This window comes from Squalius cephalus (assembly GCF_949319135.1).
Source record: "Squalius cephalus genome assembly, chromosome: 3".
In the NCBI taxonomy this organism is placed as follows: Eukaryota; Metazoa; Chordata; class Actinopteri; order Cypriniformes; family Leuciscidae; genus Squalius; species Squalius cephalus.
Genome location: NC_137124.1, coordinates 14,480,891 through 14,497,366, shown reverse-complemented (window position 1 = coordinate 14,497,366; position 16,476 = coordinate 14,480,891). Strand labels below are relative to the sequence as shown.

At 35.1% G+C, this 16,476-nt stretch overlaps 1 protein-coding gene across 2 annotated transcripts in view; it reads right to left on the bottom strand.

Annotated features, from left to right (window-relative positions):
* Positions 1-16: 16 nt before the first annotated feature.
* The window catches only part of sh3gl3a (SH3-domain GRB2-like 3a), a 38,458-nt gene continuing 21,998 nt past the window's right edge, over positions 17-16,476 (bottom strand). Inside the window, exons 2-12 of one of the 2 annotated variants that reach the window (XM_079866523.1) lie at positions 12,534-12,602; positions 12,353-12,425; positions 9,980-10,123; positions 8,536-8,669; positions 7,915-8,073; positions 7,235-7,338; positions 6,745-6,869; positions 5,993-6,025; positions 5,155-5,229; positions 706-3,407; positions 17-645 (exon numbers count right to left, since the gene is read on the bottom strand). In XM_079866523.1, the coding sequence (XP_079722649.1) occupies positions 3,202-3,407; positions 5,155-5,229; positions 5,993-6,025; positions 6,745-6,869; positions 7,235-7,338; positions 7,915-8,073; positions 8,536-8,669; positions 9,980-10,123; positions 12,353-12,425; positions 12,534-12,602 (1,122 nt within the window). In that variant the 3' untranslated portion in view covers positions 17-645; positions 706-3,201. The remainder of the gene's footprint in view (positions 646-705; positions 3,408-5,154; positions 5,230-5,992; positions 6,026-6,744; positions 6,870-7,234; positions 7,339-7,914; positions 8,074-8,535; positions 8,670-9,979; positions 10,124-12,352; positions 12,426-12,533; positions 12,603-16,476) is intronic. The other variant, XM_079866524.1, reaches the window with a different exon arrangement.

The window sequence follows — 16,476 nt, the reverse complement described above, 5'->3', positions numbered from 1 at the left end:
CTGATTTGCTGCTCAGTATTATTATCAATGCTGCAGTTGTGCTAATTACTAATTTTGAGGAAGTTTTTTTTTTCATGATTCTTTGATCAATAGAAAGTTCAATAGAATTTATTAAAAATATATATATAAATCTTTTGCAACATTATAAATGTCTTTACCGTCTTTCTGAGCAATTTAATGTTCCTTGCTGAATAAAAATATTATTATTATTATTTTTTCTTTAAAAAAAAAGTACCGTCCCCAAACTTTTGAACGGTCGTGTAAGTAGGTTGACTTCCTGAGGATTGTAAACACTGAGGCACTTTCAAAATAGTGCTCAGTTTGGTTTAAGTGGTCTGTAAAATGAACTTTTGGTCGATCTGAACACGTTTTTCCAAACAATGGAAGATAGGTGTTTGATAAGAATTTCTGAAACATGGGACAAGTAAAAATATTTAAACAATATCTATATAATTTTTTTTAATTCCTAGATCGATCCTTTTTTTGTGTGACACTGCTTTTCATTAACTGTGCGTCCCCGCTGCTAAACCTGCAACAAAAGAAGTGATATTTTCCTGATAACTTGCAGTATGAATTGAATGTGAAGAAATAAAACATTCCTGTATGGTGAAATAATGGCAAAAAAATCTTTCAATTAAGTTATCTCTGTGGGCTGAACAAAACAAAAAAAACTGTGTAAAGTAAACCAGTGTTTGAACGAATGACTTTTTTTAGCTGGTCCTTTTGATGAATCATTAAAACAACACTGGGCCTGCTGTTTAAAAAATAAAAAGAATAATTTCGTAATATAACAAGTTGGAATGTTCACGGCATCTATAGCAATTAGAGAGAATTTCTTTCTCATGTATCGTATAATTGAAAAATATTCAAATGAACTAGAATCAGATTAAATCAAATCAAGAGCTTGAGAATGTGATTTGAATCGAATCAGGAAATATTTATTATCCAGGCCTATTTGAAAATATTTAGTGGTATTTGCTAAGGGAAGCATCACTATTATTACGGCTCATGATTTTGAGGGTTCGGGATTGCAACCTGTAACCCTAAGAATTAAACTTAGCCTTGTAAGCGGTCATGAAATGATCATTGACATGTTTTTTTTTTTTTTTTTTGTAAATGCAAAAATATAGTACTTTTGGCAACTGGTTTTGTGCTGTTAGTGGCACAGAAATTCCACATTGCAGCTTTCAGCATAATTTGTTTCTTCAACTTTTTTTCTTTTTTTCCCTTTTTGCTCTCTGACTGCTTAATTTGGCCAGAAAAAGATACAACAGGGAATGACAAGTCAAAAAGTTATTGGTCTGAGATGATTACAACATTTGTGACAGTTGATGGCAGTATCTAGCCAATACAGAAACAAAAACAGTCATTCAAAGTTCCATTTCATGCACAAGAAACATACTGTTCAGAGTAACAAAAATAATGTTTGACATTAATAGAATACAGTCTAATTTTGGTGGACAAACACAGAGACAAATTTTGTAATTTCAAGCAAAACTGGTCTGAATTCGAAAGATGTCCAATTTAGTTTATAAGCACAGGACGGTTTAACTAGGGCGAGAATGTTTGATTAACATCTGCAAATTTTAAAATGTCATTCAGAGTACGACATAGGTCAAACAAACCACATAGGCGAGCAAAAAGTTCTTGTTACATACAGTACAAAGTTATGATCCATATCAATATATATTTATATATATATATTTTTTAGCACTCCATAAGACTGATAAAATTTTGTATTTATCGGCATGGCAGAAAGAGATACAGTAGAAAGTGCAATGTCCTAAAACCAAAAAACACAACACAAAAAATAAAATGTGCACATCAATGGGTGTGTTATTCTAAAGCTTTAGTGCAATACAGCCACCGTTCAAAAAAAGCACTGGAAGGCGCGAGAGAGCAAAACCCATTAAAACACCCGCGATGCTTACTATGATACCCAAGATCACAATAAGTCTGTAAACGGAGACAGGAAGAGAGTAAGAGTAAGACATTCATAAGAGTAGCAGTCAAGATAGTCACAGTTTTTAGAAAAATTGTGTTTCAAAAAACACATAAGACCACCGCAGGCAGGTAAACCCCATATCAGAGCCAAAAAAAAAAAACATACGGACACAGCGAAATACAAATCCACCCCCATTGGATGCAACACATTTCCAAATGAACAAGGTGAATGCTGCGTTGAAGCTGAAATAAAACATGACTGTGCATTGAAATTACACTGCAAAAAAAAAAAAAAAAAAAATGCAGTATTTCCAATAATCGTAATCATTTTCCAATAAACATCCAGCTAAACATCCTAAAATCTAAATCTGGAGAAACAAAATTGTGTAATAAAATACTTACAAGCATATATATGTATATATGCATGTATGGGCTGTTAAGCTATTACAATTTTTAGCTAATTAATTACATGATGTGCCAATTAATTAATCGAATTACTCGCAAATTAATTGCACATCAATTTTGGTAAATCAATTCAAGACAAAAACCCATGCAGGGGCTTTTTTTTTGCCTTATATCTTGAATTTTAGCTGCATTCTAATCGGCTTCATCACATGGTCAGTTGGTGCCCTGCATCATGTTCTTTCTAAACTGCATGATATGTAAAGCCCTGTTTACATCTGGTATTAAGAAGCGTCTATAAGAGCAGAAATGAAAGCTGCTGCTCTCCGTGTGTTTTCCTTGTCTTCTTTCGAGGTCATATGTAAATTGCGTGAGCTTATTTCGCCCATTAGATCGAAAGATCTGAAAAAAAAGGCCATTCATTTACCCGTCCATAGACCCTCCCCTCAAAGAAATCAGGACAGAAGTGGTTGAAAGTGGACAAAAGAGACAGATTAAAACAGCAGGTGTAATCAGGAATGTGTCTCCTTTGTCTACTTGTGATCCGATAAACCAAACGCATCTTAATACCGGGTGAAAACAGGGCCTAAGATGACGTATGGGTCTATTTTAGTTATAAAGATGTTTAGATAAATACTGATTAAAATGTTTTCGCAGTGTAAAAATCTAGATGTTGCACCATGACGCCTGGAAAACGTAATAAGTTAAATACTGAAATGTGAAAGCTTCAAAATTGTCTGTGGTAAAAAGCAAGGCTTTCATTGGTGAGAATGCAGCAGAGGATGTTGGGTGCGTGGACGGTTGAGACAGTCTAGTTTGGCTGTGTGGTCGGTGACCACTGGTTGTTGGCTCGGCTCATTGAGGCAGGGGCACTAGGACCTCTACGTAGTTTATGGGGAAGAAGCCCGATTCACCGTTAATCATGCCTTCATACCAGTTCTCATCAATCTGATTGGTGAGGATGATGATGTCGCCCTCTTTGAAACCCAGCTCACCCTCGTTCTCCGGATCAAAGTCGTAGAGCGATCGACAACAGGGCTGGTCCATGTGTGATTCTATCTCTGTAATGAGGAAAATACAACCATGTCACAGATTTCAACATTTGTTAAAAGATTAGTTCACCCATAAATTAAAATATTGTCATTATTTACTTATTATTCATGTTGTTCCAAACCCATATGCTGTTCATTTTCCATTGGAATAATTTTGTTCACCCTACAACGTTCATAGTGACCATTGCTGTCAAACCAGTGTTTTTTTTAGTACCACTGATATGCTGTTATAGATTTTGTAAATATTTTGAATGATATTTTATTAATTTTGCAGTGTTTTTATATTTTTTAATGTCTATATTTTTATTAGGTTTTATTTTTCATTTCAGTTAATTTAGTTTTAGTTATTTTAGTACTTCAACATTAAGTGAAAATGAGACATGTTGCTGAAATAAAAAAAAAAATTTTCAGTTAAAGGTGCTGCGTGTCATTTTTTGACTGTACAAAAAGCATAAAAATACCAAAATATGTTTGTAGAGATTTAGGAAACATGCTAAGTTTCAAATACTTGTTTCTCTGAAAAACAATGCTACCACCAGTTATTTGGTTATTTGGACTGCAGTACCCATTTCAACCACTAGCTGTCAATATTACATACTGCACCTTTAAAGGGTTTGCCAACCCAAAAATTAAACTTCTGTCATTAATTACTCACCCTCACGTAGTTCCAAACCCATAAGACTTTGTTCATCTTCGAAACACAAATGAAGATCTTTTTGATGAAATCTGAGAGCTTTCTGTCCCTCGTTTTCTCGGTTTACTACATTTCTAGGGCTTGAAAATGGTAGCTGCATAGGCTAACTACCACTTTCAAACCCTAGAAAGGTAGTAATTGCATCAGATTTGCATCAGATTTCATCAAAAAGATCTTCATATGTCTACTGAAGATGAACGAAAGTCTTGCGGCTTTGAAATGAAATGAGGGTGAGTAATTAATAACAAAAATTTCATTTTTGGGTGAACTAACCCTGTGTTGTTTATTTTATTTCAAGTAATGAAAATGGTTTTCATAGATTCAGTTTACAACAATAACCTGTCAAACTTCAAAAAAGCACCATAAAAGTCTCACGTGTTGTATTTATGTGTTATATTCTAAGTCATATTATAGCTTTGTGTGAGAGATCAAAAGTTAAGTTCTCATTACATTTAATGTTCATTCGTATTCAGTCTATTCTTCATAAAAAGCTATCAAATATAATTCAATTATAATGCACAAAAATGCATAATAATTCACAAATATAGTTCATTAACTTGTAAATAGTGAACAAGATGCATGGACTGTTTTCATAATGTTTTTTTTTTTTGGTCACTTAAAAGAAATGTTGTTAAAAAATTCTTCAGAAATTCTTTTTTTTTGTTTTCCAAAGAACAAACAAAAGTCATTTAGGTCTTGAATCACATGAGGATGAGAAAATTGGGTTTAAAATGAAATATTTAACACCACTGGGCTGCTTCCAAACAGCCAGAACAACTCATTTTAAAATTGGACCAGGTTATTGAGAGGAAAGTAACAGAAAATCATGGAATAATGTAGTTTGAGAGTTGATGTGTGGGTAGATGAGATGATTAGGTTCACATGAAATCTGTGACCGCAGTTATCCAACAAAAGCTCCACATATTTCTGCAGAATTTAAATAGCCATTACTGACAAAATACTACACATCTCCTGCTTTTTATAGGGCTGGGTATTGCCAACAACCTCACAACCTCACATTCACTGAAGTGTCTAGGCATGATCCTACAGGACAATACTCACGTTTGCAATTACCATTGGTGCTTTCAGGCCATGATACATTGGATACTGTGGGTGATGTGTGTGTGAACTGATCAACTGAGAGCAAAAACACATGAGATCAAACATGAGAGACAGACACATACACACAAACACAGTTGATGAACATGACCACAAAAAACAACCATGTGGTCTATGAATTATGTATGGGAATTTTAAAGTTGTCTGGTTTTAATTCTGATTGTTTTACTTTGCTTACTTTCATCACCCCTTTATGTTTTGATCTCTTTTAAGTTTTAAATTGTCCCAATACTTCTAGTTTTAAAGCTACACTGTGTAGGATTTTCTCCCATCTAGCGGTGAAATTGTTTATGACTACCAACTGAATATTACTTTCTAGCCCCTCCCATTCCGAGGGCGTTTTAACTCCTAAGGTGGCTGTATTATTTCAAATCTGCCGGCAGTCGCGAGTAATCTCCCCCTCACATTCGTCACGGTGCTACTGAGTGTAAAAACGCGAAAGACAAAGCTTTAATTTCCAGGTATGTCCCTCTTTGGCTAATGTATTTTCAAGATGGAGGAGCAACATGGCTGCCGCCATTCGAGCGACTCGGTCGTATGTATTCTAAATGGCAGATTCTACACTTACGAGAATACTTGATTAGTTGGTAGAAGTAATTACACATTAATGAGCACATATAATTTTGAAAAAACAAAGTGTTTTTTGCTAAGAATCAACTTAAAAAAATTACACAGTGTAGCTTTAAAGTCTCTTCAAGTCTGATTACATGCATCATCATGATGCAACTGAAATATAATAGTCCTACAAATAAAACATTCTATGATAAACATTACCACCTACTTTTTCCATTTACAGAGTGGATGACCTGGATATCTGAAAAGAATATGAAGGAATTATGTAAGACAACATGATGGTGGTGATAAATGTGAGCACACACAATGAAAGCCAATCATGATCCTCTTGATTTTAAATTACTTTAAATTACTAAGAAATAACGACAGCCAGAATAAAAATTAAATAAAACAAATCGCAAAGTGAAACAGGTGAATAGAAAACCAAAAAATGGACTGTATAACACTGTAATTCTATTAAGACCATTAATGCAGAATATGTGATTTTTCCATTAGTGAATGGCTGGTAAACCAAGAATATAATATAATATAATATAATATAATATAATATAATATAATATAATATAATATAATATAATATAATATAATATAATATAATATAATATAATATAATTTGCTACTAACCATGAACTATGATTAATAAATGTATCACTAATATATATATATATATATATATATATATATATATATAGTGTATATATAAATATATACTTTGATTATTTTATTAATATTATCCAAAATTAGACCACATTTAAAAATGTAAATGTATTATTTAAACCTAGACAATACGTGAATGTTTTATGATTTAAAAAATATTTTATATTTTTATAAATGTTATGATAAAACACAACATATAAAATAAATATTCTGTACTTTTTCTGGGACGGATTTTCTTGCTTAGATTGAAGCACATAAGAAGCTCTCCTCTTGAGAGCTGTCAAGATGTTTTCTCGTTGATACCTGTGGTTTTGACAGATGAGGTGTGGGAAAGTCCATTGTGCTGTGTGTTCTCGACGGTCTCCAAACTGGACACGATCGACTTTGGCTTGAACTCTTTTTTGGGCCGACTGCTTGCGGTAGATATCCTGCGAGAGCAGATGCCAATATGTGTGAATAAAATCAATTGTATATTAGCAAGACACCTTTTTATTTTGAACACTTTGATAACATCACAATTTTTTTTGTCTGGTTTCTAAAGCAAGTGAAATCAAAATCACCAACAAAGTCTGAATAGTGGAACAAAACAGGCTACAAAAAAAGAAAAGAAAGAGAGATTCATCTTTTTCTGTTTTCTCACAAAATGTGTTTTCCTTGTTGACCAATGAAAATTGACCAACAGCACATACTGTTACTGTCATACTAGATACATGTAATATTAACTGGGAATATAGCTGACTTTCAGCTCCATCTATTGAATTGCCACTGCCAGGATGTGCAGTTGAAGATATACCTGTTCTGTATTTTGCTGTTGAGTTCCTCCAGGATCTCCAAGGACTGTCGATGGTAATCCAGAGCTGCCTCAATCAGAGCCGATAACTGACTCACTTGCTCCACCTACAGGCGAGTGAAAGACATGACGTTTACAGAGGTTAACCCCAGAACAGAAACTTAAAGTCCCCCTGTGGTGAAAATCAAGCTTTTAATGTTGTTTATATGTCTGTGTTGTTTTTAATATGCTTTAAGACGAACCATGTGCAAATTCATAAGTCAGCACCATTGCTGAGTATTTTCTCCTTAAAACTGCAGTGAACCAATAATTCATAATCATTTTCATAATCATAGTTTCATAATCGCGGTTTGAAATCGCTGGGGTTTCTGACGTCATAAACTACCTTGTAATCATTCACGTCAACATGTGATCGTCAACGAGTGGATCCCTGAGCTGGTGTGAGTGAGTGGAAGCGGGGCTTATTTGCATATTCATAGAACCGCATATACTAAATACTAAAGGGTGTAGTTACAAGCTATTTTAAGGCATGAAGGAAAAAACTTTGAAATATGTAATTTTGGTGATCAAAGATGAGTTTTATGGGTTAGAATTATTGACTACAGGCTACTGTTAGTTCATGTTAGTTAATACATTAATGTAAAAACCTCACTGTAAGTGTTACCAAAATAAAATGTTCTTACATCATTCTCCAAAAAGTTAAACATGCTCCTCTCAGCAAGGTCTTTGGATTCCTCAAACTTCTCCACAGCCTGTTTGATCTCCTCATCAGGAATCTTGCCCTGGCGTTTCTTCTTATAGTCAAAGTCTAGCCGTCGTCCCTCCAGTTTCTTCAAATGATGCTATCAGGGAAATCACACAACATGCTTTCATTAAGTAATAGGCCAAGAAGGCAAAATAATTGGCCGATGCTTATTATCTTAAAATGATCAAACACTGATCAATTAATCAGCCTAGTCAATATAGCTGTATTTCACTAAACTTAAACAAAAACTGCAAATGCACAAACTGCTTGATGTTAAACCTTAAAGACGAACTTCATTCTGTAAATGACAGTGTCTACTAATAGGGGGAATCAGGGAAATAAAATGAGAAGTATTTGCTTGGTCAAAATAACGGCCACCATGAGGGGGTGACGTGCTCCAAGCAAGCAGCTTTTTCTAGGCCACTGATATGCCTGGATTCTTCATCTCATGTGAGTTTAAACCTCATTTCAAAAGACCTTTAAGTATAAAACACTTTTAAATGCAAAATCCTATTGCATAATGATAATAATGATAATAAACAGCGAAATGATGTGGTACCACAATCTCTTTGAGGTCTTTGTCTTGTAGAGTCTGAAGTGGGTCAATGAAGTTCTGTTTCACGTTGATATCGAGGGCGTCTTTAATATCGGCCATCTGTTTCATGGCTTCACCAATGTCCACCAGCGCAGCCCCTGAGAAGATGATGTAGACCCACTGAAGCAATGATTTACTTCCATAAAAAAGATAAAAAATAATTTAACTGTGATTTAAAAATAGGTAACACAAGCAAGTTTTTGGAAATATATATAATTACTATATATGCACACACATATATATATATAGTCGCTGTCGAGCGGAAACCTTCATGTGATTAACTCTGCTAATAAATGTTTTTTCCCCCTTTAATGAAGAAATTGTGCATCTAACCTGATTGAAATGGAGACTGAAGATAAACCAGTTAGGGAAAGTGCAAGTGCAACCCTCTTTTTGCTGTTGTTCATTCTTATGATTGTAAATTCGATAGTTACTTAGTGCTAATTGTTTTTCATTGATTTATATTTAGGGGTGTGTTTCCTTTATTTTGAACTGGATACAATTCAAGCTTTGAACACTACTCAAGCTAAATGGCCGTTCCTAAAAGTATTTTCAACACACTGAGGGAGTTTTGAATTTATACATGAGTTGTATTTTTTGTGCTTATTCGATATGTTTGGAATTGTTGTCTCTATTTGATATGTTTGGATTTTATATGATATGTATGTATGGGTATTATGAATTTAGTATTGGACTTCATCAAGAATATGTGAATACATGTTGTTTATATGAAACATGATATGATAGGGATCATATAAATTAATATAGACATTTATTAGATTCCTTTGGGATGGTTTAATTTAAGAATAATTAAAAAAAATTCTGGATAATATACCAGACTTACACCCCTTTAGTACACAGTAAATCGTCACACCTCGTATCTCCATATTTCCCTGCTCTACCTCTATGCAAGTGTAAATAAAGAACTGTTTGTTTGAATAAGTAGTGTTTTCTTGATGGATGGATGGATGCAAATGCTTCAAATTAATGTAGCAGAATCCATACAACACTAAAACCAATTTTATAACACAAATAGATCTGCCTTAATTCTGACTGGATGAGCCACATTGGAAGTCACTGTAAAATAATTGGTATTTGCACATTTGTATCTGGCATCAACAAAGCACCACAAGGTGTCAGACTCGTGTTTAAATGTTATAAGGAAGGACAGCCCTATTACAGGAAACACGTTTCACAACGCACAATGTGCAAGTTTGTGTGACTCAAGGAGAGATAGAGAGAGAGAGAGAGAGAGAGAGAGAGAGAGAGAGAGAGAGAGAGGGAGGGAGAGAGAGAGAGAGAGATCGACTAGCATTCCAACACATTGCAGCTGGATTTCTGCAACTGTTGGCCTGTGGTTCATGTCTGTGCATGTGTGTACGTGACTTTTGGTATGTGCAGACGTTACCGAAAGTGGACTCCTCCCCCAGTTCCCGTCCATATCGCAGCATGCAGTCTCCTAATAGGCCTTCGGTTTGAGGATAACCCGTCGTCTTTACCTGCCCTCTGATTTTAGACACGGTGTTGAGCATTCCCAGTTTGGCTCTTGATGCTGTGCAGATATATATATATGACATACACTCATGATTAAACCATAAATCATAACACTGCATGCTAAACATGACTCATTGAACTAAGTTACAGTAATTTAGTAGCAGCAGGGAATCAGTGCCTACTCAGAAAATAAATAAATAAAAATGATGCATGTAAAAAGAAAACAGAAACAATACGATTTCCAAATATGAGATAAAACAGTGTAAACCACTTTTTTGTAATATAAATTAATATTGTGGAACAGTGATGACGTTTTAGAGGGAGGTGAGTTGTAAGGCCCAATCCCAATTCTATTTTATACCCCTTCGCCTACCCCTAACCCTTCGCCTACCCCTTACCCTTGCCCCTTGAAACAGAGTGGCAAGGCGTAGGGGTGAAAATATTCCCTGAAGAAATAGGACACCACTACTACACCGTTACAGGTCGTTATACGTCGTCGCTAGCGCCTACGTCACAGGAGATGCGCCAATGTTTATCACAAACTTCCAAGATGCCGTCGTCAGCTGTGGTCATCTCAATTGCGTGGGTTACAGCTATTTTTTTTCATTTTTCTTCTGAAGTTCGCAGAAAACAACAGAGATGACGATATCTTCGACGCCTAAGTATTTTTGGACTTCAGGAAACGTTGCTCGTTGTCAGCGCGAAAACGAATGAGCCTCCGGGTTTCCTCAGGTGTCCCTGTTTGATAAAGAACATACAAGACTGGTTGATCATGTTGCAAAAAGCATGAAACTGTGTAAGCACTGTTCGTTTATATCGTGTTCACATATAACCACAAGAAAACAATGCGTTCATAGCAGACGTACGGTAAAAGATAAGCCAATTCCCTGCCGCAATTACATTCACCAGTTATCAGACAGACATGAAAATATGTTGCGGGACTATCGTTAACGAACTTCAGCGAATTTTTTGTAAACGTTTCTTTGAAGAACATGACCGTAAATATGAACACAAGATTGAATGTGACATAAAGAAAATGATTATTGGCAGCCATGTTTCCTCTGTAGTCGGTGTATGCAGGTACATTTCTCATACCCAAGTGTGGTCCCGAAAAATCTTCGTTTCAAGGGCTATCTGGCCCTTCCCACTACCCCTCCAACCAAAAGAGAATTGAGACAACCCTACCCATTCACGGGAACGCGCAAAACAGAGGGGTAGGGGAAAGTGAAGGGGTAAGGGGTAGAATTGGGATTGGGCCTAGTGTTCTCAATGAGTGAGATCATAATTTTAATGAGAAAATATGTAACGATATTCAACAATATTATTGATTTGACTGCACTGTCTGACATTATTGGATGAGAACTGAAATAAACTGGACGATGACATCACTGTTTTCTGCAGAACTTCTTTATAGATGCAATGAACTATTTTAATAATTGATGATCTTTACAATGGAACTGAATCAATACTGAACTGACTGAACAGCAGAAATGAACTCTGTTTGCATCAATGATCAGTATGTTCCTGTGTATCACTGTAAAACTGCTTTCAAACCATCTGTATTGTATAAAGCAAGTGCTATATAAAATAAAAGAGACTTGACTTGACAATCAGGTCCACAAATCAGTCAGAATGGTGGAAATGGATGGATTACATTAGTTAACAATTCCACCACTCACCATTGTAGATTACATTTAATTCGAAATGCACTAAAAATCTGAGTTTGGTTGAAGGTCTGCAGCCATCGATTTGATGACTGATTTTTACTGTTCTATTGTAGTCATTTTTGAAGAAAATAAAAAACATTTTTTAAAACACGTACACTACCGTTCAAAAGTTTGGGGTCAGTACTATAACAGAAAGTGATAAGAAGTAATAAGAAATGTTTCTTGAGCATATTAAAATATTTTGCTGAAGGATCATGTGACACTGAAATTGGGTAATGATGCTTTTCATCCCAGGAATAAATTACATTTTAAAAATATATAATAATAGAAAATGGTATTTTTAAATTCAAAAATTATTTCATAAATTTAATATATGCAGTAAAATATGTTTACATCAGCCTTGGTGACCAAGAGACTTATTTCAAAAACCATTAAAAAATCTTTTGAACAGTAGTGTGAATCTGCTTAGACTTTGATGTGACTGGGTTTTAATAAATAGTATGGTAGTATAAACAAGTTATTAAAAACCATGCCTAGCCTCCTCATTTTAGAAGTAATGTTAATGACTTAATGCAATCCAGTGCAAATTGCTGTAAATAAGTCTGATTTCTGAATCATACCTGGGTTTGGTTGAAGGTATTCTGTGGTTTTAGTCATAAGTTCAAAAACAGACTTGTTGGTGACGTCTATTTTCTGTAAAGGTGGGACACGCAGAAAGAGTAAATAGAGTAAAGATTAAAGATGTTAAGAGTAAATATGCTTGTAACGTGTGAAGAAGGGGTTCATTTCTGCAGTTCTCACCCGCTCCATTTCCATGAAGTCTTCATCGAGTTTTGTCCCTTCTGCACCGCTTATCTTTTCACTTAATAACTAGAAAAAGAGAGAGAAAGAGAGAGAGAGATATTAGATCAGGGACAGGAAGTTTAAGCAGGCTGAAATTACATGATGTTTTCCTGTGCACAAACTGGGGAGGGCGGAAGCCTCTATCTTTGCATATTATAGAAATGATACCAGACGTCATTGGTTAAATTTTTGTGTGTGTGTGTTCAAACCAGCAGTTATAAGATGATAGTATACACATTTTTTTGTGGTGCACAATATTAGGGAAGCACAATATTGGATTTTTGCCGATATTCAACATGCTGAATCGGCCCAAAATACCCTGATGGCGTCCGACTAGAGACAACGGTGCGGAAAAAACGAAGCCGACCGCAGCTCAAAAACGGCAAAACTCCTAGTCTCAGCCTCAGATGTCACGCCCACGGACCGTTGGCTGAACGTCTGATGCATAAGGCACACTTTTCTGGAAACACTTCAGGAGTTTCGAAGTCGCGATCTGATTGGTTGAATTCTGCAGGATGTCTGGGGAGACGTGTGTGTTGCGTTCTTTTATTGGAAATCAATAAAAGAAACAAAAGAAACGCCTGGAAACAAATGCTGTGATGCCAAAACCCCTCGTGGAAGAAGAAAGCCGTTGTGTTTACAACTGTGACAATAAGCACTTACCAGGATCAACTAAACGCTGGATTTTCAAAAGTATGTGAAGTTCGCGGCTCCATTGCTGCAGTAAACTAGCACAAAGTTCTTGAATGAATAATTTATTAGATGCACGCCGGTCTGTTATTGTAGGGACATCGACGTTATATTGTCACGCCCCTAAACATGACTCTCGTTTGAGAAGCAATACAGCATAAAATGATTTGCACAAATATATAACACTTCAACGACTTTCTTCGGCACATTTCCTTCATAAATGAAATTCAACCATGGTGTCCTCAGTGACTCGGGTGCCAGGAGTCTATAGAGATGACTCGGGTGCCAGGAGTCTATAGAGATGACTCGGGTGCCAGGAGTCTATAGAGATGACTCGGGTGCCAGGAGTCTATAGAGATGACACATGGGCGGGGCCACTAGTTTGGAGAGACTGTTTATGATTTATGGGGATTATAAAAAAGGAGTGGGTTGATTTTTTACTATTATTGGCTGGTTGTGTACACACTGTGGACACACATCTGTGTTAAAACACCTTATAAAAGTGAATTTTGCATAATATGTCCCCTTTAAATGGGAATGCTGTGATAGGCGTCATATAGGTAGACATAGATCAGCTGAGCGACAGCTCATGCGAGCTTGACTAACGTGACCAGCCAGAACTGACTCTATACGTTTGATTTCTGTATTAGCCAGAATCTCAATGTCCCTGTATGACATTTATTATATAAATAGTTCACTGGACTGTTTGTTGAAAACTATTTCGAAACACACACAACTAGGCTAAAGTATGTCATTATATGTTACACTGAATGACCACGCTAAAGGAAAAACTATAGGCTATACTGAGGTAATAGTTTTTCCTTTAGCGTGTGACACATCAAATGGTGCTAAACATAACAATCCAGACTAGTTAAGCAGCACTAATAATCACTAAGAGGATTAACATATCTTGCATAGTAAGACGTGAATTAGGTTAACATTTTTGCCATGCAAGTCAGTGAGTGTAGATTGAAAAATGACCAAAAACCAAAAAAAAGTATACACGATTACAAAGATTTTTAATCTGCAATTATTGTTCAATAGACCTGTGTATGGTGGATAGGATACGAAGTACAGAATGTCGGATTATGGAAGTAAATAGGTAGAGAACGGCTCTGCACAATGACTTTTGGGAAGATTTTTATTTTCCTTGCAGATATGTACAAAACAAGAAAATGCATTTCTTTTACCATCAAACCTCAAAAATCTTTGAAATCATGTCTGAAAAGTTTTGATTTTGATCTTACACTCCAATTCATCACCTGTCTCACTATACAGAGCTTCTATAAGAATGACAAGTTGATAAACTGCCTACTAATTGATTTTGAAAATGTTTCGTTTTTCACACCTACTGTTTCAATTATCTATAGCTCAGAAATTCATCTGTTTCCTCATTGGTAACACAAAGCACCAAGTGTGGCCGTATGAAGTGGCCTACATTTATACTAACACACACTTGTCAGAGTCAGAATACTGACCTACTTCAGTTTGTTTACCATACCGCTCTGAACGAGTGATGAAGGCGTGAGGTCAGAAGGTCTTTGCAAAACTCTCTCTGTTTAATGGTGACTGCAAGCAGAGGTTGTTCAAACACCCACATGAAACGCTCACACTGTTCAGAAAGTGCTTCTAATGACAAGATTGTCATAAGCAACGTGATCAGGAGAAATTGTTGGCAAGAGTTTACTGAATCAATCGCAGGGTCCTCACTGACTGAATCGGATCAGATGGCTCACTCACTAAATTGCAGGTTCTCAAAATAAAGTAAACCGTTACTGTATAACTATGCCCTAATTTGCATCAGATAGATAGATAGATAGATAGATAGATAGATAGATAGATAGATAGATAGATAGATAGATAGATAGATAGATAGATAGATAGATAGATAGATAGATAGATAGATAGATAGATAGATAGATAGATAGATAGATAGATAGATAGATAGATTTCACAAGTAAATATATATTTCCTGGGTGATGGTGACCCACTGCTACTTGTGAAATTAAAAGCAGACAGGTTTTGTCTTAAAGCAGTTCAACACACACACACACACACACACACACACACACACACACACACACACACACACACACAATTAAGCCCTATTTCTCATTTCCTCTTCATGGACAAATATTCAGTTTACTGAGGAATGAACAATGCGTTCCTCTATCTGAATAAGGAAGGAAATTGCAACAAGTCCAGACAGTGATGACACCCACTCCAGCACGCTGCACTTTCTCTTACAAACAAACACGCAATTAAATTAAGGTCAAAGACATATTCAATGCTGCAGATGTTTGTTAGAGTCAAGTCAAATGAAAAGGCTTCCGTCTATGAGGGTGAAAAGCCACAGAAAGCACAGGCTAACCAACCCCTGAAAGAAAGAAAAAAAAAGACTGCTAGCAAAGCGCTCACTAATTAGCACTGACAGACAGCAGCAGACACCTTGTGAAATGGAGGCTCAGAATAGAAAAAGAGTGATAATGTGTTTCAAAGCAGTAACTGCTTTACTGTGATCTGTCCAATTAGCAGCTGTACCAAACAACAGTCATATGGGCAGATGTAAAACGTGTCTTAAAGACTAACATGCTAAAGAGTGAAGGAGGAATGAGTGCGTTTATCTGAATAATACATTTCAATAAACTTTATATATATATATAACACAGTAATATTGTGAAATATTATTCCAATTTAAAACAGCTGTTTTCTATGTGAATATACAGTAAAGTGTAATTTATTCCTGTGATCAAAGCTGAATTTATCAATGTTGAAAACAGTTGTGTACAATTTTTTTGTTCAAAATTCTTTGATGAATAAAAAGTTCAAAAGAACAGCATTTATCTGAAATTATTGTTTTTTATCAAATAAATGCAGCCTTGGTGAGCAGAAGATACTTCTTTTAAAAACAATAATATTAATATAATTTAATAATTTAATAATATAATTTAAAAATCTTACTGACCACAAACTTTTGAAGGGTAGTATATATATATATATATATATATATATATATATATATATATATATATATATATATTTAGTTTATTGAAATTTATTATTTTATTATTTATAAATGTAACAATATTAGTATTTTTTAGAATTAGATATTAGAATTAGATATCTAATATAACAATATTAGAATTATTTTATTATTTATTGAAAACATTTATTTTTTGTGCATTTTGGCAGGCAAGTAAAAAAAAAAAAA